A 21,463-nucleotide genomic window follows, 5' to 3' on the forward strand; every position below is an offset into this window, starting at 1 on the left:
TAGAGGCCTGGCAGTGCATCACCAGGGATGAAACCCAGCGTCTGGTGATGTCTATGCGTTCCAGACTTCAGGCTGTAATTGACTGCAAAGGATTTGCAACCAAGTATTAAAAAGTGAAAGTTTGATTTATGATTGTTAGTTTGTCCCATTACTTTTGGTCCCTTAAAAAGTGGGAGGCACATATACAAACTGTTATAATTCCTACACCGTTCACCTGATTTAGATGTAAATACCCTCAAATTAAAGCTGAAAGTCTGCAGTTAAAGCACATCTTGTTCGTTTAATTTCAAATCCATTGTGGTGGTGTATAGAGCAGAAAAGATGAGAATTGTGTCGATGTCCCAATATTTATGGACCTGACTGTAAGTCCCAGTCTTGTACAACCCAGTCTTGTGTCCTTGTTGCTGAACAGGAAACACCCCGTCCTGTGCACATGAAATTGTCTCTAAATTGCCTATTTTATATCCTGCACATGACCACAAACAACATGATTGTAGGCATCTAGTGATTGTATGCCTTAAGTTTTTCTTTGGTGTTTATGTTGGGTTTCTCGACCAGATGTACACAGATGTCCGACAAACTATGCATTTAGTGGAGTCATCGACCCACTGATAGGGAGGGCAGCAAGAACGGGTCTGGCAACTTAATTGAGGTGCTGAGAATGTTTTTTTTTTATCGCAGCTTGTTCAGCATTGAATCATTTCACATTCAAATAACTCATTGATTGAACTTGGAGGAGATGAACTCTTTCAGCCGATACTGTAACGCCTGTTTTTTTTTATTTTGTTCAGTTCAAATATGAACATACAGAAATGGGGGAAATTTGGGTTCAGTCAAACCAACAGCTTCCACAAAAGCGAAGTACAGTGAGATGATACCATGGTAATAAGCTGTGATTTTTTTTTCCCGACACAGCCAGTCAAGTATTCATTGGCAAACTGAAAGGCTCATTATCGAAACGTTAGGCCCACCCACTGGGTTTAATGGGTGATGTTGACAGATTATGAATTATTTCACAGTGCAAACAAGATCAGGACAATGAATTAATGAAATAGTGTAATCCAATTAATTAATGTTGGTTTTAATTAATTATTTGTATATTTAATTAATTAATTGTGGTTTCAAAGTAATATGTGAAATGTAAAATGTCATTTTAATTCATTATTTCTTGGGCTATTATCTAGTCCTAACCCTCCATATGCATCCAAGCAGCAAGGTTAGGCCTTCAGTGAGGCCTAACCTTGAAGTAAAGTATCCAAATGCAGTGGCTGTTTTGCTGGTGGTAACAAACATGAGTTCCTCTAAACAGTTGTCCAAGGATGTCAGAATGAAGATGGTTCATTTCCACCAAGAAGGAGAAGGCTACAAAAAACTCTCACTGCCTAATTCCACTGTCAGAAACATTATAAGAAAATGGAAGAAAAATGGAACAGTTGAAGTCAAGTCAAGCTCTGGAAGACCAAGAAAATGTTCAGATAGAAGGAGGCTGAAGAATATTTCTGAGCTAGAGGTATTCTGCCAGGAAAAATGAATTCTGTGTCAACATATCAGTGATTCCAACATCTTTAGCATGAATGTACAACCCTTCTCTACATTGATATGATTTCACATATATTAAAGTCTCTGTGCAGCCTCCCTTTTCTTACATTTAAATTGTTCCTTTAGTTACTACTTATTATAGTTTTTTTCTTTTACTTATGAGACTTTGAAAAGACAAAAAACCTGCTTTGATGTTAAACCTCAATGTCTTAATATAGTAGACTCAAGACTGGCTGGGCGTGTAAGTTCTGTCCTAATTATTTATGCATTCACTTTTAATTGACAGCCCGGGCCGCTCACTCCTTAGCTTTAGTATTAGCACCACATCGAAAGGTAATTTACATACCCTAGTAAGATCAGGCAAGATAGATAGCTAACGTGAGCAAAATATAAGACTAAACTCCGCTATAAAATCATCTAGCTAACTAGGTTAGTATCTGGTAAGTTAACTCTATTTGTGTGTATGTATATATAGATAGGTAGATCGACAGATAGACAGATGTGTTGACACCTGATTGCTTGATCAGCGTTTAGCAAAAAACCCACCGATAGCTCTTTGTGGTGGCAGCATGACAGTCTTGAGAATAAAGTAAACTCATCAGCTAGCTAGAAAAGATGGACAAATAACGCCAAGAACAGTTAATCTCTACATTAGCAGATAACATTATCGATAGACAGTCATGAATTAAATTGGGGAGGTATCAAAAAATATTGGGTAGTTTAAGAATGTAGAATAAGTTCCCATTTTTTATATTTGGTTGCATATCTTTTGCATGCGATGACTGCTTGAAGTCTGTGATGCATAGACATCATCAGATGCAGGGTATCTTTCCTGATGATACTTGCTTCCAGTCTCCTCTTCTGCATGTAAAATGCATGTTCAATTGGATTCATATTGGGTGATTGTCTCAGCCAGTCAAGGATCTTTCCACTTTTTGGCCGTCAAAAACCCCTTCATTGCTCTAGCAGTATGTTTCGGGTCATTATCTTGTTGCATGATGAAGTGCTGTCCAATAACTTTGGAGGCATTTGGTTTTATCTGAGCAGACAAAATATTTCTGTCGACTTCAGAATTTATTGTTCAACTTCAGTATGTAGTCACATCATTGATGAAGACAAGTGAACCCATTCCACTGGCAGCTATACAGGCTCGAGCCATAACATCCCCTCAACCATGTTTCGTGGAGAAGGAGGTATGCTTTGGATCATGGGCATCACTCTGATACATGTTAATCTTTGTCTCATCTGTCCACAAGTTTTGGGGCTCTTTTAGGTGCTTTTTAGAAAACTGTGAACTGGCCTTTCTGTTCTTCAGGCTTATCAGTGGTTTGCATCTTATAGTTTCTGTAGTCCTGTGTAGTCTATGGGTCACTTTCATAATCCATTAATATGATCAGAAGAAGACTCAAAAACAGAGGACACAAAAACCCAGACCACATGCAGCAAGTAAAACACATACTGAAATTCTGTCCATCATGTGGTGTGTAGACTGGCATGCAGTGTTCTGATTTATTCAGTGCAGACAAGCATACACATGCACACGCAGTTATCCAGTGTCATTTCAGAATTATTTTTGATTTTACATTTTGGAGATCTATTGCATAGTGAGTAATGAAAACTGTTACATTTGATTCTTGTTTTGTCGTTCAGCTCAAAACAATAAACATCTATAGCCATGAAAACCGTTTATCGTGTATTTCTTGCATGAATTGGAACTTTTTCACAAAGAGGAATGCAATTGAATCTAGCCGAGTTAATTAGCAGGCATTAACCATATATTTTATCTATATTGTTTGGGAATGAGATACAAATATTGTCTTTGACACAATAATGATTTATGAATTGCTTAAAAATCTTCCGGGTCAATTTGTCCCGGGCGAACAGTACCAACGGGACCAAAACAGATGAACAGATCACAAGGGTTAATGTAGTCTTCCAATGAATTAGATGCCCTTGGTATGCCTGTGGGTCCTAGAGAACATCTTTAGATTTTTCTCGTTTCATTTAAAATATCACAAAAGAGAAAAGTATGTATTATTGCAGATCTGTACGTTGGTATTTTCAAATAAGTTGATACACCTATTCAGGAAAATATTTTCACGAATTATTGGTCAAGGCTCTCGCAGGCTGTATATAATCCATGCAGGCACTGTTTTACAGAAGCAGTGCGTTATCTCCTGTGCGACTGGGGCAGAAACGGAATTGAGAGTTTAACGAAAAATCCAGAGGTAGATTTCTAGTCGAAATTGTCCGTTGAAATGCACGGCGGCCTAAACAGTGATAGACCGACCGGGGCCAAATATTTAGACTAACTGCTTGCATTTTTGCCGGCATGCTAACTGGCTAGCTAATGTTTTTAAATAAATACATTCATAACGATGCTCACTTAATTAGCTACGTTACTTACAAACAAGCAGTGCAATTTCCACAACAGCGTTGGATGCAAGCGGAGAGGATGGTTTTACCTCCGGTGTTCTGAATTATTGTTATTTTAATTCCTAAACGTTTAATTTCTTATTGGATACCGGTGTCGTGGAAAAGTAGCTAGCCTACATGAGAGCGGTCTTCACTTTTCTGGCTAGCTAACTACTACATAACAGTTGCGTGGTCGGCCAGCTGTGACGTTACTAGCTAGTGAAGATATAACGTTACAAATTGTCCAAATAGTTCGCCATCTCGGAAGCTAATTTGGTGATCTTGCCAATAAAAATTTAAAGGAACGCGCGTCGCTAGCAAGCTAAAGTATCGTAAAGCTACAAACCAATTAGCGCTGCTAACAGTGAATTCTCGTATCGAACGAACAGAGTGGAGGTGCATTGTAAGTCCACAACAGGTAAGCGCCATAATTGTATCAATGATTTTCTTTTAAACTATTAATTACTCTAACGCGTATTAAGAGGAATTAACGTTAACTGAACACTCCACTCAAGTCAAATATTGCTGGCTACTTGGTATACTGCAAGCAAAATAATCCTGGCCAACTTTAGTACAACTGGGTCGTAGCGAGCTAACATTAGCCGATTAGCTCGTGAGCAAGGCTCAACTTCTAAGTTCTCTCGTTTGAGAGCTTCCGTGAACTAGGAATTGACCCTAACGTTGCGATGGGTTATCTATTTTTTTTTCCATCTCCTGTTTCTTCATTAACTTTTAACAGGATTAGCTAGTAAATTAGTCGGTGAGCACCGAGAGCCTAGCTTGCTAAGTTAGCTAACGTTAGGCCTCATTGGTTTGAATATAGCTAGCTATCATAGCCGTAAAATAAATCTCATTCCACTGGATGTAGCTAGCTAACAAGAACCTGCGAAGCTATCCAAGAAGTGGATAAAAATTGGCCGGAAATTGGCTGGGGTAAGTTGGCTGGTAATCTAAATGCTGCAGTTTCAATTCCATTGCGACAGACTGTTGGTTCTTATCTTATTCATATTTGAAACCTAGTTGGCTATCTGGGCTAATAGTGGATGTAGTTAGCAACCTGCTTGCTAGTGCTAACGTTAGGTAACTTAGCTAAGTTAGTTGTTATTGATTCATTCTCATGGGATGGAGCTAACCGTTTATTTTAGCGACAATTGAACCGTGAATTTATCTACAAGTTATCGTTCTGAAGGACGACATCAGTAAACTAGCGTTAACTTTCACGAACATTAGCTACCTTTTGTAACTGTTAGCTAGTAGCTACATTACTCAAAACGAGACGTTTGTAGTGAGCTACTACGCGTGGGATTTCAATTGAACTTTTACAACCTAGCTATAGCCAAGCCAATCGTTATATTTTATATCGCACACTGGCTGAACTACGACGATGGCTAAACATACGAGGGAAAGTGGCTATCAGTCAGTATCCGTTCTCCGTAAACCTTGTGAATACTCTTAGCGTTCAATCTGTCGCTAGGGAACCACATTTTCCAAGGCAATACGTTTGGATTATTTTGAATTGTTTAGGTAGGTGTTGTAATTTCATGGTTCAAAAGAAACCACTTCAACTAAACACGAGATGACAGTAGTTGAACTCCACTGCGAGGGAGAATGAAGATTCTAATAATTCTTTGAGTGTCCCATATACAGGATTTATTTTGTTTGTAAAGTAATTGGAAATACATTTTTGGTTGCTTTAGGTTACTTGTGCAACTGGATCACGATTAAATTCCACTTCAGAACTTCACTGGGCACTGTAATGAGAGATTTCTCAACTGTCCCACTACACAGCAGTGTGGATGGGATGAACCTCACTAAAGATTCTATTTTGCTCACATTTCCTCCCGTTTTTGAACGCCTGTTGTCTCTGTATTCTAAATGACGGATCATAAGCCCCACCCCTTTTTCATTGAAGGTCCGTCCACAGCTTGGCAATCTTTGTAAGGCCGCAACTGACCGACTTTGGTCCAGTTAGGCGCACATCACCTTTTAATGCTTTGCAATTCCAGTGATCAGCAAAGAGATTTTAATCGCGCAAAATGATGAAAATGGTGTGCCTGGCGGACTTGAAATGGTGACACAAGATGTCCCAATCGTGCATTTTCAGAAATATGGAGTGGATTCGGTAGGCTCATGTTATGTGGGAGGCTTGCCATCACCAACTGAACTTTCACAACCTCTCCAAAGACACCCAATTCTATTTACAGATAACTATTCAGTTAAGAAACATTCAATCTACTCATAATGTCTTCGGCTTGACAACTTTAGCTTATTTGATTGTCTAGACTCTAGAACTACAATATAAACTTAACGTTAACGTTGGAGAGACTAGCTATCTAGATTAGCACTTTCGTTTGCATGTTGACGCCGTATTTGCCCCAGCTTGTTTGATAAGTTTCCAGTCTAAAAGTCACACTTGGAACTAGCTACTAGTTTGCCTTTGTCTAGACTTGCTCTGCACTCCCCCAGACAGGCTGATATGAAGTATAGTGTTAAAGTAGCTAATGTAAACAAAGCTGGCTAACGTTAGATTCGAGAGTGGCGTCTGAAACTTCATGATGCTCGAGTTCATAGATGAGACTAATCTTTAAGGGATACTCTTTACCAGTAGGTATTTGGAGTTACGCGGCGAGCAAAAGCCAGAATCTTGACGTCTAGAGGGTGGTCATCTAGCTTGAGAGCCTTTTTGACATGCAGACTATATCCAAATATCTCAACATAGCTCAGGTTTACCATGATATAGCCTGGCTAGCTTTGTCTGAGTCGTCTAGTAAAGCTTTCACTTTTCAAACAAATGTAGCGAGCTTTTTGACTGGAGGCCCAAATGAGGAGTTCAACACATAATGTAAGGCTTGCTGTCGGCTGAAATAAATGGTATCTGATCTCCAGAAACAATCTATTTCTTGCGGGAGCTGGCGTAATGGTATGGGCACCGTCATCTTGAAGTTATGTTTTGACTGAGGTTACTAGAGTGAGCGGGGCTTATGAATGGTCAATTGCTGTAACCCCTTCCATTTGGCAGAGTGCAGACTACCATGTCCTCTGAAATTCTTAATGTTGGGTGCTCTTTCTTTTCATTCTGTTAGGCTTACCATTTAGCACTGAGGTAGATGTCAGATGAGGAAACTTAAGCTGCTTGTGCAGGCAGGCTGCATATCTGAATCAGCGAGAGTTACTGGTGTGTGGTATGGCATGGATGGATGCACGCTAGCAAAAAATCTGTCCCTCTCCAGGCAATGTTACGGCCAGTTTTGTGGTACCTCTCCCAGACATAGCTGGCACTGGCATGGTCAGGATTCCTTCATAGAGAGAAGTCTAAAATCAGAAAGATGATTTATTTCTGCCACTATATTATTTCTGATGATTGTTTTTCTCTGTTGTTTTTTTATAAATATTTCAGTGTTTGGGTATGTTTTAATTGGCAAGTGTGTAGTCGAGCCTTTTAGATTCTGAAGTTTCATTTACAATGGCTTTTTGGGCATTTGAGGATTTGTTGTCTTGAGCATGAAAGTGGGAAGTCCCAAATGGACTGATTGAAGTGTCTACATAAATATAATTGTGTACATATGTCATATAGTAGCTGTCTCTTAGTCTACAGGTTGGGGTGAAATTACTGGCTTGCTGGAAGTGCAGGGCTAGCCAGTGAAGTGGTGGGGAAGATGGGGAAAGTTTAGCTCCTATTACATTATTATTATTAAATACTAAATCGGGTCCTATGAATGACATGCTACATGACTAGCCTTTCTTACTCCGAGTAGTTACTTTGCGTACTTTCCCTTGAATTACGAATGTCGTTTTGTTGGTATCCAGTTTTTAGTGCTGAAAACTATTCTAAATATGAATATTTATCTTGAAATTTCATAGAATTATTGGAAATTATTTTGAAATGTGTCAATATAAGAAAGCAAGAATCGGTCTCAGTTCAAATGACATAGTGGTCTTTTAATTTGCACACCGCGAGTACTATACAATGCTTATGAATAACTGGCAGTTTTTTCAGTAGTCTATGGGTAGCTTGGTTAACAGAATGTTTGCTAGCTATTGTGTTTTCTGGTGCAAACCTTGCACTTTGTGCTTATTAGGTTTGACTGAGAAATCATTTCATATAACCTTAGCTATTTGTATCTTCTGTGGTTCGCTAGTTTGGATTCCATGTTACCCAGGTAGCTATGGGCAATTCCTGTGTTATGGATATGACATTGGACACAAATTAACAAACAAAATCCTTCAGAAAACGTACTCTTCTTACATGATGATAAATGTTTATCGTTGCACCCTCGTTGCTGTGGGGAAGGGCTAAAAAAAGAATAATAATAATAATTTAAAAAAATGTTTTAAGTCAGAATGAGAAAATAACTTGTCCACTTTGGGGAGACTATACACTTTCTAAACTCAGAATTTTGACTAAGTACTAAACTTGACTACTTTTTAATATAACCTTCATGTCCCAAAAATTATGGCAAGTATTTGGACAGTGGTACAATTTCTACAGTTTTGGCTCTGTACTCCAGCACATTGGTGTTGGATCATATTTAATTTGAGGGGATTTACAACCAGGCGGCACGGATGGTGCAGTGGGTAGCACTGCCGCCTCACAGCAAGGAGGTCCTGGGTTCGAATCCCCGTCGGCCTCTCTCTGTGCGGAGTCTGCATGTTCTTCCCGTGTCTGCGTGGGTTTCCTCCGGGTACTCCGGTTTTCTCCCACAGTCCAAAGACATGCAGGTTAGGCTGATTGGAGAGTCTAAATTGCCCATAGGTATGAGTGTGTGAGTGAATGGTGTGTGTGCCCTGTGATGGACTGGCGACCTGTCCAGGGTGTATTCCTGCCTTTCGCCCAGTGTATGCTGGGATAGGCTCCAGCCCCCCTGCGACCCTGTTCAGGATAAGTGGGTTAAGATAATGGATGGATGGGATTTACAACCATATCGGGTGATCCGATAGGAATAACATCCCTTTTTATACATACTCCTTCCATTTTAGAGGACCAAAAATAATCGGACAGTTGGTTTCTCTGCTGATTTAGTTGGTTGTATTCAATTGCTGCATAGGCAAACACTGATATTGAGTGTTGGATGTTAGATTTTCACGTGATTTTTTAAATTTGATTTAAGGGTAAGGGAAGCTTTGCACCGAATAGAAATGGCCTAAAGAACGCTTTCAGTCCAAATGTCACCTTCACTATCGCAGTACGCTGGCTGTGTCAACGCATTGACTACTAGCTACTTTAGCAAGCTAGATTATATTAATCTTGGTTAAAATGCTGAAATGAACGTCTAATGTTGCTTTATTTAACCCTAAAGGACCTTAAAAAGACGTTCTTTAATACCTTATTTCATTAAGCTTCTGGAATGGTCCTGTCCGTAACGTTCAAATTGTTACTAATGATTAGAAAAAAGGAACCAATTATAGATCACAGATCACCTCGGTTAACTTTACGATTGTATTGCATTCATATGCTAAGCTATTTCAAACAAATGGCTCAAATTGACAATTTCCTCAATTGTTTTTCTTGCCCCTCACCTTTACTAGATTCGAGAAATATCAATTGGAACTTAAAGCTCTTAAATCTGATTCATTTCATAAATACTGGAGGGCAGATGTGAGTGGGGGAGAAAAAAAAAAAAGGAAGTTCAGTGAGCCCTTTCAAAATGCCATTGAATGTAGTTGACTGAAAATACATATTTTTGTGATAGTGCATCCTGCTCTATGTAATAACATGCCATTTCATTAATACTATGGCCAAAATAAGTCTGTACTCCAAGATATACGCCATAAGTGTAAATGTTTAAAGGTTTAAATGGGAACAATCGAAAGTATTTTCATTTTGTCAAGCTCAGGTTGACATTACTGTGGATTAAACGGTGATTTAGAAGACCAGATATTTATTTGTCGATAGTAAAATGCATGTGATGAATCATTTGTGGATCATGTTACCAGCATTTGTCAAGAATATTGAGACTAATCTTTCTCCATCTCCTCCTTCCTGTAAATCACATTTCTTCATGTCAGCCACTGGGCATATTCCACTGCAGACTGAAAATACGCTTGATTAAACTGTACCTAATACTTCATTGTTAGCAACTGTGTATGGAACTAAACTGTACATTTAACTGCATGTTTTCATGACCAGCTTAAAATGTAAGGTATATGTAAGCATTTGAGTGAACCCATTTTATTTTTATTTTTTCTGTTTTTTTTTTTTCTTCCTTTTTTATTATTTTTTTAAATCTTTGAAGAAAGTGGAAACTATTAAAATTGGCCTTCTACAGTAGCCATGGACAAAGGCGATGCTGTTCAAGAGCAGGAAAATGGTGATCCTGTCACAGAACTGTTGAAGGAATCTATGACACCACCCTACAGGTACACTAAGGTAAGATCTGGTATGCTGTTAACTGGTCCCTGCTCCACAAATAAGTTACTAAATGCTAGATCTGTGTGGGAACCGTGTGGGAAGCATTTGAACCATTTGTTCATTTTGGATCAATTGATTTCATATACAAACTGACTTGTCAGCCAGGCAGGTATGAAAACAGAAGTAACCTGCACAGCAATGTATTTTCAATCTTTTGGTCACCACTGCGAATTACAAAATAATATTTTCTGCAGTGGTGACAAAACAAGAAATTAATCCAAATGGGCATGATCGCTAAAGATGTGGGGAAAGGAAAGGAAAGTAAAGGTTAGCTTGCTTAGGAGGGAAAGCTGCATGTAGTTGTCATTGTGGTCAGGTGCATCCAGTTTGCTTTAATTATCCTTGATGCGTTTAAAACTTTTGATTGGTGTCCACCTATGGCAAATTGAATTGATTGGACATCGTTTAGAAAGGCCCATGTCCCACAATTCACACTGTGTGTCCGGACAAAACTAAGCCATTAACTCCAAGGAACTCTGCATACCTCCCAGATAAAACTGTGGCGAGGCAAGGGTAAATAAAACCATTTGAGTGTTCCTAGGAGTAATTGTGAAATGGAAGAAGTTTGGAACTACCAGGAATCTTCCTAGAGTTGGCCGTCTGGCCAAACTGGGTAAATGGGCAAGAAAGGAGGTGATCAAGAGCTGAACAGTCACTCTAACACCTCCTGATGGGAGAGAACCTTCTGGATGGATGGCAATCTGTCATGCTTTTTACTCTCTTGCGGCTATTAAGAAAGCCTTTTAGTTTAGAATGGCAAAACCTTAGGTAATTTGTATTTTACATCCCGCTGTTTCTTTCTGCTTCTAACTTTAAAACGATAAGGTAGCTATACCTTTTATTACCAACAAGTCCTTAGCAAGATATTAGCTGACTATTTTTTAAACAATTGTCAGAAATAATATAAAGTGCAAGCGTCTGGCTGTGAAATTTCAAATGCCCAGGAAAATAAGTCAGATTTATAGCATTTGACATCTGTGATTGTTGAAACCACTCAGAAAGATTAAACTCCTCTTTAATAAAGGACAATATACTTTTAGAAACCAGTGCTGTGAATTGGCATTTAGATTTTTGTGGCTTCCAAAGTATTTTTGTAAGACGTGAAACTTTAGTTGACGCATGTTGCTTTGTTAAATAAGTTACGCTCATTTAAAGACCTTAAACTGATTTGATTCTTGAATGCATCTGATATTTTGAGGCACTTGAATTGATGAAGCCAAATTGCATTTAATTTGACCTAATACAATCCTGACCAGGGGATGTAATTTGAATGGGCTAATATAATGTTAGTTGGTTGCAGACTGACGCAAAGTAAAGAGGAAGAGAATTCTTGCTCCAGTCCATGTCCCTTTAAATGGCTGTTACAAAACCTGTAGTTTTCTGTCAGTATCAGGGACATCTCACTGGTGCCCTGATTTTAAGGTGCAAACAAAAATAATTTTTTTATCAAGTCCTCCAATCTATGATGGTTAAAGTTGAAAAATGCTGGAGTATCCCTCATCAGTAGGGCATTTTTGTTTCCATCCAATAAGTCACATACTATTCGATTTTTACAGGAGGAACTTTTGGAAATCAAGGAGCTGCCATGCTCCAATGAAAGGCCAGAATGTCTCTCTGAGAAATATGACAGGTAAATAAGACTGTCTGGATTGTCTGAATGCCTGGGTTCCTACATTCCTACTATTGTCAAGTTCTTGATTGACTTCAAAATACAATTCATAATCTTGAATATTAGAAACTCAAAATTGGAACATTCTGTTCAATTTGGGCAAATTTAGATTTGACACTAGAAAACAGATTTTCTGATTACTTGAGGATTGGGATCAAAGAGCAAAATAATTTACCTACAGTCCCCTCAAAAAGTATTGGAACAGCAAGGCCAATTTCTTTGTTTTTGCAATACACGGAACACATTTGGGGTTGAGATGAGAAGATGAACACAACATAATTTCAGCTTTTATTTCTGTGTTAAACTGTTTAGATCAAAGCACCTTTGGTTACAGACCACCAAATTGTTAGTTTAACACATCACACTGGTGTAAATACCAGGAAATATCTTGTCTTGTGTTCATCTTATCTCAACCCCAAATGTATTCAGTGCATTACAAAAACAAAGGTGCTGTTCCAGTACTTTTGGAGGGGACTGTGCTACATGTGAGATTCAAAATGTGCAAAATGTGGAATTTTGTGCATTGCCCAGTTTGTTAGCTGGCATCAATCGGGTGTATCAACTTTTCACAGTGATGGTGTCTGGGACCCGGAGAAATGGCACGCTTCACTGTATCCCAGCTCAGAGAGAAGCTCACCAGTGGAAGGAAGTAAAAAAGAGTATGTGGATGACAGGGTACTTTTGAAACGTAGAATTGCAGGTAAACGCAACTCGACCACCTACTAATACCCCTTTCTCTCAACCCAGGACATGCATGGCTTAGAATAAATTTACAGTGGCTTCAGAAAGTTCAGAACCCTTCACTTTTTTTGCTCACTTTGATGGGCCAATTTTATCAATTAAAAATCAAATCAACAATCTACACTTGAACCTATAATGACAAAGAAGATGTTTTTGCAAATCTTTTGTTATCAATTCTGTTAACTGTTCATCTGATTTTCATAAATACTGGCATTAAACATGCCATGACATAGCAGTAACAACTCATTTTCTTGTCCATAAGTAGGTCTTCTACCTTTTGAACAACAGTTTCATTTTGATTGGAAATTTTCCACCTTAGCAACTTGGTTGAAAATGCACCACTTTTTGACATTTGTATCATTTTTAAATGCATTTACATAATCAAAAGATCTACTTGTCTTAGAAGTTTGGAAGTCATACACCAAGTGTTGCACAGATAGTAAGCCATCAAATATTCAACATATTGCCAAGCAGCGCAATTTGGCTAAATTGGACTAGCTAAATTATATATATATTTTTAAATATATATTTTTTAGGCCTTTTTCAGCTTTTTTGGACAGTATATAGAGATAGGAAGAATGGGGGCGAGAGAGAGCGAAAGACATGCGACAAATTGTCAGACGGTCGGATTCGAACTGTTGACGTCGCGGCTCACAATGAGCATGCGGTCAGTGCTCTGCAGGCTGCGCCACCGAGACACCCCAGGACTAGCTAAATTATTTGTTACCAACTTCACCTAACTGAGGTTCGGTAACAATACGCTTACAACAATGCGCAAGTTAAATGTAATTACTCCTATCTTTATTGTAAGTTGCATTGCAATCAGAAAAGCTTGCTAGCAATCTCATGACAAGCTAGTGGATATCATTTTAACATCAACCTCACTGAATAGTCTGTCTGCATATGAATTCAGTGTGTGCATATAAGTCTTTATTTAATCATACCTGATGCAGGAGCACATTTTTTTGATTGCTGGATTGCAGTTTTCTAGGAGGTGGGTTAACCCGGTTGATCCCACCCCCGTTATCTCGCCCACAGACCCCCGTGAACGGCTGAAGGAGGATGACCTGGATGTTGTTCTCAGTCCTCAGCGTCGTAGCTTTGGAGGGGGCTGCCAGGGTAGTGGGGCGTCTGTTCCCCCTCCCCGTAGGGCTGGCAGCCCCCTTGAAAACAAGGAGAATGAGACGCTGCGACTGGGTGGGACAAGGCGCATAGGCAGTGGTCGCATCATTGCAGGGCGTGGCTTTGAGAGAGACGCCCGCGTTGACAAGGATGTCCGGGAGCGGGAACGAGACTACAAGGACAAGCGATTCAGGGTTTGTAACTTCTGCACAGTTAAAATGGCTGTGTGTGTGTCAGTGTGTGTGTCAGAAGATTTGATGCACATCTTAATGCATGGTCTGCAAAATGGGGAAGCTACAAGTGCAACGATTGGATCTGATTAAGCTCCAATTTAATTCCGCTCCCGCTTCTGTTCAATCTATCTCGCATTCAGTTCATATGTAAAACTCTTTAATTGTGCTGCCTATTGTCACTAGACATTCTTTATTAAAGATCAAAGTGTTTCACTTGTCACTATTAAAAAGACCATGAATTAAAAAATGTGCATGGTCAGGCAGAGACACTTCAGAAAGGGACAAACACTTCAGTCTGTAATTATTTAGATGGGTTAAAAAAAAAAAAAAAGTTCTTGTGGCTCTGTACTCCAGCACATTGGATTTGAACGTAAGAAATGGAGGGGCTTTGTATAAAAAGGGATGCAATTTGACTTGAATGCAAATACCCTGAAATTAAAGGTGACAATCTGCTCTTTAACCTCCTATTATATCAGTTTCATTTAAAATCCAATGTGTTGGATTACAGTGCTGAAAGAAGAAATTGTACCACTGTGCACAATTACCTCAATGTATATATGTGTTCACCTGATCCATTTAGCACTTTCATAGTTCATTGTGGAGAAACATCCCACTAACCCAAATTGTCCAACAATTGAGTTAAAACGCATTTAAAAGGTGTTTCCTGTGCAAACTGGTTTGTCCAGTGTTATTCATTGCAGAGTAGTTCAATGACACTGCAGTCTAATGCTAAGTGCATGGAATAGTTTTCTCAAACTGATGAGTGAATGCTTTTATTTACAGAGGGAATTTGGAGATAAGCGAGTGTTCAGCGAGAGGAGAAGAAATGACTCTTGTGCAGAAGAGGAGCCAGAGTGGTTTTCAGGAGGTCCCACCAGTCAGTCGGAGACTATTGAGCTTATTGGTTTTGATGAGAAGATACTGGAAGAGGATAAACGGCGACCGAAACGTCCCCGGAAGCGATCCGAGTCTGTGAGGGAAGGCAAGTCAACAAGAACGCTAGCCTATGAGATTCTTTCAAATGCTCTTTGACAGTTTTAAGGGCATATGCAATTCAATCAAACTTGACCTGTTTTCCTGTTGAATCGAATGGCTGGTCTTTCTTACTTTTTCCTCTTACAGTTGTGTTCAAATAAATAGCAGTGCGTTAAAAGTGAATAAATTGCAAATATTTCAATGCAGTGGAAACATTACACATTCAATTCCAAATCAAAGCATTAGCAAATTTTTATTATTTTACAGGAAGCAAAGAAAAGGAATATTAATTTTTTTTTTTTTTTTTATGGTAGTGTCAACATATTTCTCTTCAAACTCAAGCACTTACTGTATAAACTGAAGAAATCTTTAAAGATTTAACTTCACTTTAAATTACTGACCTAATATTTAGTTGCATAACCATTGTTTTTGAGAACTGCTGCGCATCTGCATTGCATCGAGGCAACCAACTTCTGGCACTTAGAAACAGGTATTTCAGCCCAGGATGAACAAACTACATTCCACAGTTTCTGTGAATTTTGGGGTTTTGCTTCAGAAACTGCATTTTTAATGTCACCCCACAAGTTTTCAATGGGGTTGAGGTGGGGGGATTGAACTGGTTAATCCATTACCTCATTACCTTTTTGTCTGGAGCCGAGATGTTCCTCGCTTACTTTTTTTGGGTCATTGTCTTGTTGAAACACCCATTTCATGGGCGTTTCCTCTTCGGCATATGGCAACATAATCTCTTCAAGTATTTTGATGAATTCCCACTGATCCATGATCCCTGGTACACGAACCCAACACCGTAGTATGAAAAACATCCCCTTGCCATGTTTTTTGCGCCACCATGCTTCACAGTGTACCACTGGACCCAAAAAGAAAAATGTTACTCCCATCAGTCCACAGAATGTTACGGCATTTCTCTTTGGGCCAATAGATGCGTTCCTTGGCAAATTTTAACTGATTCTGCACATGCCGTTTTTTCAACAATGGTGCTTTACGGGGACTTCTTGCTGATAGCTTAGCTTTGACCAAGCGTCTTCTGTGTAAACAGTAGTTCCTTGTTTTCTTCCGCCTGTTTCAGGTTTTTGTTGCCATTTTAAAGCATTTGTGATCGTTTTAGCTGAGCCTCCTATAATTTGCTGCACTTTATACATTTTCCCCTCTCCAATCAACTTTTTAATCAAATGACGTTGTTCCTCCGAACAATGTTTGGAACAGCCCATTTTACTTAGCAATTCAGAAGCAAATATATTTTATAACAATGTGTGAAACCTTTGCTTCCCTTCTTACTTAATAAAGGACAATTAATGACACCTGTTTTTTTCACAGAATGAATGAATCCTCTAAACTCCACACTGCTGTTATTTTGAACACGCCCCTTTCAATTACTTTCAATTCAATTACTCCGAACAAGCAGCGTGCATGTCATGACGGATGGGTCTGTTGTTTTTCTATTAAACTACTAGTAAATTATTTGCCATGGAGAAGTATCACTAACTGCTAATACCAGTGGTTCATCAGGTTACTGATGTTGTACTGCTATTTTTTTTAACACATCTGTATTACCCATAAGAGGAAAGGTTGGAAGCAGAAACTTCCCCTTTGCAAAGAACATGCTTTTCTGTCTCCCTCATTGGCAGTTATCGGTGTTTTAATACAATTAATCAAATATGCCTACTGCTTCAGCCTTTGGCAAGCTACTTAGAAGGGGGCGGCAAGCGACTGGTAGCTTGAGAGCAACGTGTTGGAGACCCATGGTGTAGGACAACGTCTTTTCATTGGCAACAGTATTAAACCAACCAACAATATAAAATATTAAGAAGAGCTCTTTTATTTCATTTAGTTAAATCGAAGCAATGTCTTCTAGTACTGATAGTCCTACTGGTAGGCAATATTACCCCGGCTTGTATTTGGGAGCCGGCCTTTATTTGTCCGAATCGGCCACGCCCCCGGCTATTATCCGAGGCCCGGCTTCAAATAGAATCCCGGACACAATTTAAGGATTTACTGTATGTCAATTTGTTTGTAGTAAGATTAGTTTCAACTGCTGTAACATCTGAAATGACTATTCTGATAGCTTTCGCCTGTTTAAAATGGTTAGCACTGTACTTTTTCTTCCTGGAGATGACACCAGACCAGGAGCTGTTTTGTTCTTTGTGTTTGCTCTGGCTTCTGGCAGATGACTACATTTTCATGCCTTGTGCCACAACATGCTAGCAATTTTTCTCTCTTCTTTGAATGCTAGTTGCTGACTTCATGTCTGTATTGCATAAAAGCAAAGAAAGTCATACGTCTGCAGTGACCACAATAATTATGCTGTGACGCATTTTCTATTGCGAATTCATGATTAAATGACACAAGGCAAGTTTTTACTGAAACAAAAAAAATGTATGCAAGACTTGGTAGTGCATTTATAGTCTGTGTAAAATGACTGATGTTTGTTCAGCCATAGAGTGCAATGGCGGTTTGGCTGAGGAACCGGAGCTGGAGAAGCAAACCACCGCGGATCAGGAGGTTCCACGCAGTGATGTACGTCCAGAGCTTGCAGCTGGGGAATTTGACTTCAATGAGTTCTTCAACCTGGAGAAAACCATGCCTGGCTTGGCATCGGTAAGAGATGTTGCAGTATTTGTTGTCTCTGGGATTTGGGGTAGATACTGCACCCTATGGTAATATCTTTGTCTTGGTTTCTGTGTCATTTCTGTTTCTCCTTATCCACAATAGCCCGGTTTAAACATGGGTTGCAACTTTCAATCATATTTTCCTGTTTTCGTTCTCTGGGAGCTGGATCCATTCCTTCCTGTGGTGGTGGCTTGAGCAGAGCAAGGTGTTGCTTAAATATTTGCCAGATTTCAAGTTCTTTGAAGAGGTATATTTGTTACAATTCTATGCCATTGCAGGCACATGGTTAATGAACATTGTTTGGTGAATCTCATCGATGTACAAATTCATGCCCATCTCTTGTTCAGTTTGAGATACTGTTTAGTTCCTGAGATGCTGTAGACTGGTTGTATCTGTGTTCTATGTAGTTAGGCTGCCGTTTTTAAATTTAAATACTGTATTTTAATCATTCAGGGTGGTGTTAATTATTTTCCCTATTACCTGTATGTAGAAAATTTATTACACTGATATTTATTAGTGGCACGGTGGATAACACTGTTGCCTTGCAGCAAGAAGGTCCTGTGTTTGAATCCTGGCCTAGGCCTTTCTGTGTGGACTTTGCATGTTCTCCCTGTGTCTGTGTGGGTTTCCTCCGGGTACACCGGTTTCTTCCCACAGTCTAAAGACATGCAGCTTATGCTATTGGGGGGCATTGAAAGGGCGTTGCTGCAAAAGAGCATGCGTGCTCAGTCAACGTGCCCTGTATAAATAAAGGTTAATAAATTAAATAAAACAGTGATTTTGGTGAAGGGGCCTTATCCCTGTTCCAAAGTAATGTAAGAAAAAGACCTGTTCAACATTCTATTTAGCAGTCCACAACTGCAGTTGTATATCTTTCTGTCAAGGCTTTCAGTAATATTCTATACACTCCAGAAGCTGCACAGCTCATGGACACTTGCTGAATATGTGCAAGTGTCCATGAGCTATGCAGCTTCTGGAGTGTATACAGTTCCATCCGAAAGTATGGGAACAGTAGGGTTGTTTTTCTTTTCTTTTTATTGCTATATACGATATATGCCTAATTTTATTTTTGGATCTTAAATCCATATGCATTGAGGCTAAAGTGTGGAGAGTCAGGTTTTATTTTATGGTGTTTCCATGCGTATACTTTACCATTTTTAACTGATTTTGTTCCCACATTTTCAGCTGTGCGATAGTAAGATGTATGAATGAAAAAATGAATGACTGACGTGTTAACCGTCTTCCTTTTGCATGGATTATTCACTCAAGTGTTGTGAGTGTCTAGTCTTGGTTTTAGCCTTTGTTTCCATCTCTTGAGATTTTCTTTTTGCTGATTGACATTTTCCTTAGATGCCGTCTCTGTGCCACTGCACTAGAAAAGCATTTCCAAAGAAGATTCAAAACATTTGTTGATTTCAATGGGTTATATCCAAGATGCCATTGTAGCTTTTAACACTGTGCAAACAAATATTAGACTTCGCTGCTTAAATATACTATCAAGTTAACTTGGGGGACTGTTTCTGTAAAATGCAAAAATGCATGCAGTTGCTACTTTGGTTTTCATGCCGATGCCAGCATTGGTACCTCTGTCTCAATTACTAATCAATACTTTTGGGGGGGAAAGGGAGGAAGGAAGTAACCTGCATTGATTTAGAAAATGATAGGAACATTTTTAATATCTTGACAAAGTTGCATAATGGAAATGAATATTGTATTTGTGAGATATGCATTAAACCCCTACAAGTAATGCATACACTTGAGGATAAAGAAATGGTTCAAATATTACTGGAAATATGAATAGGAAATTGAAATATGCATGAATTAAATACTTTATGCAATGTATACGCTCAGGGATTAAGTCTTCTTCCAGACATAGGATGAAATGACAAATTTAACGGGATTAAATAAAACAATGTTTTAGTGTTCTGATCAAATACATTTTTACCATGGGCTGATATTAAAAAAGAAAGCCTAGGAGCAATTTGGGTTTTAATTTACACATACTGAAAGAAAGCTAGAACGTGTTTTCGACTTCCCTTCAATCTCTTTTAAACCGCAGATTTCTGGACATAGGATAGTTTTCTTTCTTATTTTTGGTATGCAGCAGAGACTTGCGACTCTCATTTAGAAATGACCAAAGTATGAGCATTCCATAAAAAAATAAAATAAAATAAGAATATGTATAGTCTGTCTGAGCATGGTAATAACTGTCAATTAGCTGCGACGTGCCCCTACTTTCCTGTAGACTGGCGGCGCAAAACTGTGGGTCACTAGTTATAGGGGAGTGGTTATCCTCATGTGATGTACTACTCAACATTCTCAACCGGTTGAAAATAGGCCAATAAATTTTAAGCTTCCCCAAAACTAAAGAACGGACATATTTAATACTTCATTGTGTTTCTCCAATGCCCTCTTGTGCAAATTGTGCACCAGCATATCAATGTATTACTAATGTAGGCTATTTGTTCCAAGCAACTAGTTACTGCCGGTTCATTTTTCAGAAACGTTTCAAGCAATTCTCACTGTTCCTACAGTTATGTGCAAGTTTCAATTGTTTCCCGCTGCTGGGCACGGAATTGGCTGGCATTAATTTAATAAATGTGTTTTCTTTCCTCTGCTTTCTACCATTTTTTCTGTGCCAAATACCCAGCCTTAATTATAAAGCAATTGTATGTCCTATTGACTCCTTGCATAAGAATAGCATGTATGGAAAAAATGTAAGATGATATACAGTGGCTGCATTGCATTATAGTCTTTCAGCAGGTTATCCAGAGCTACGTACAATAAAGTGAAAATCAGAACCCGGGCCGTGCGTTGAAGACCATTGAGGAAAGTACAGTTCCAAGTCTTCGAGTGATCACAGATCATTCTTCAAGGGTTCAAGTTTTATAATAACTCGAAGTCTCATACCACAGTTGGCAGCTAGAATACCCCGATTTCTAAAATAATTGTGCACAAGTGCTATTGTAACCTACAGCATACGCATAGCGTACATGGCTAATTATAACAGTGAGGTAGGGAAGCAAAGGTGCAGGCTGAAGAGGTGATTTTTCAGTCTGCGTTTGAATGTGGTCAAAGACTCTGACTGCTGTTCTGACATCCACAGGAAGGTCATTCCACCACCGTGGGGCCAGAACAGACTGCAGTCGTGACCGAGAATTGCAGGTGCAACAAGGTGGAGGCACCTGGTCTCCAGAGGTAGCGGAACAGAGAGGTCTGGCAGGCATGTAGGGTCTGATTTAGCTTTTGGATTTATGCTGGGGCTCATCCCTTAACTGCTTGGTGTACAAGCACCAATGTTCTAAATTTGATGCGAGCCATAACAGACAGCCAGTGGAGGTCATTAAGCAGGAGGGTGACGTGAGTGTGTCTGGGGACTTTGAATACCAGTTGTAGGGATCTTACGTCTGATGCTGGGAGGCCAGCCAGCAGGGAGTTACAATCATCAGGCGGGACAGGCCCATTGCTTTGACAAGTAGCTGTGTTGAGTAAGGGATGGATTCTCTGGGTGTTGTACAGGCAGAACCTGCTTGCCCGTGTCACCGTCGCCATGTTTCCGGAGAGGGACCGTCTGTTATCCTTCACCGCTCCAAGGTTCCCTGCTGTGGGGGATGAGGTCACTGCTGTCCTCTAGTGATATGGGAAAATCAGAGCGGTTAGGGCATGGATGAAGATGAGCTCCGTCTTACCTGGGTTGAGATTTTGATGGTTGCTGTCCATCCAACTCTGGCG

The 21,463-nt window shown here is 39.4% G+C and overlaps 1 protein-coding gene across 11 annotated transcripts in view; it reads left to right on the plus strand.

Annotated features, from left to right (window-relative positions):
* The first annotated feature begins 3,685 nt into the window (after positions 1-3,685).
* The window catches only part of eif4enif1 (eukaryotic translation initiation factor 4E nuclear import factor 1), a 29,923-nt gene continuing 12,145 nt past the window's right edge, over positions 3,686-21,463 (plus strand). For 5 of the 11 annotated variants that reach the window (XM_061259695.1, XM_061259702.1, XM_061259704.1 and 2 more), the window contains exons 1-7: positions 3,776-4,372; positions 10,188-10,321; positions 11,920-11,993; positions 12,605-12,732; positions 13,812-14,089; positions 14,912-15,110; positions 17,556-17,719. In XM_061259695.1, the coding sequence (XP_061115679.1) occupies positions 10,226-10,321; positions 11,920-11,993; positions 12,605-12,732; positions 13,812-14,089; positions 14,912-15,110; positions 17,556-17,719 (939 nt within the window). In that variant the 5' untranslated portion in view covers positions 3,776-4,372; positions 10,188-10,225. The other 6 variants (XM_061259698.1, XM_061259696.1, XM_061259700.1 and 3 more) reach the window with 6 other exon arrangements.

The sequence above is a fragment of the Conger conger genome, chromosome 11 (assembly GCF_963514075.1).
Source record: "Conger conger chromosome 11, fConCon1.1, whole genome shotgun sequence".
NCBI lineage: Eukaryota > Metazoa > Chordata > Actinopteri > Anguilliformes > Congridae > Conger > Conger conger.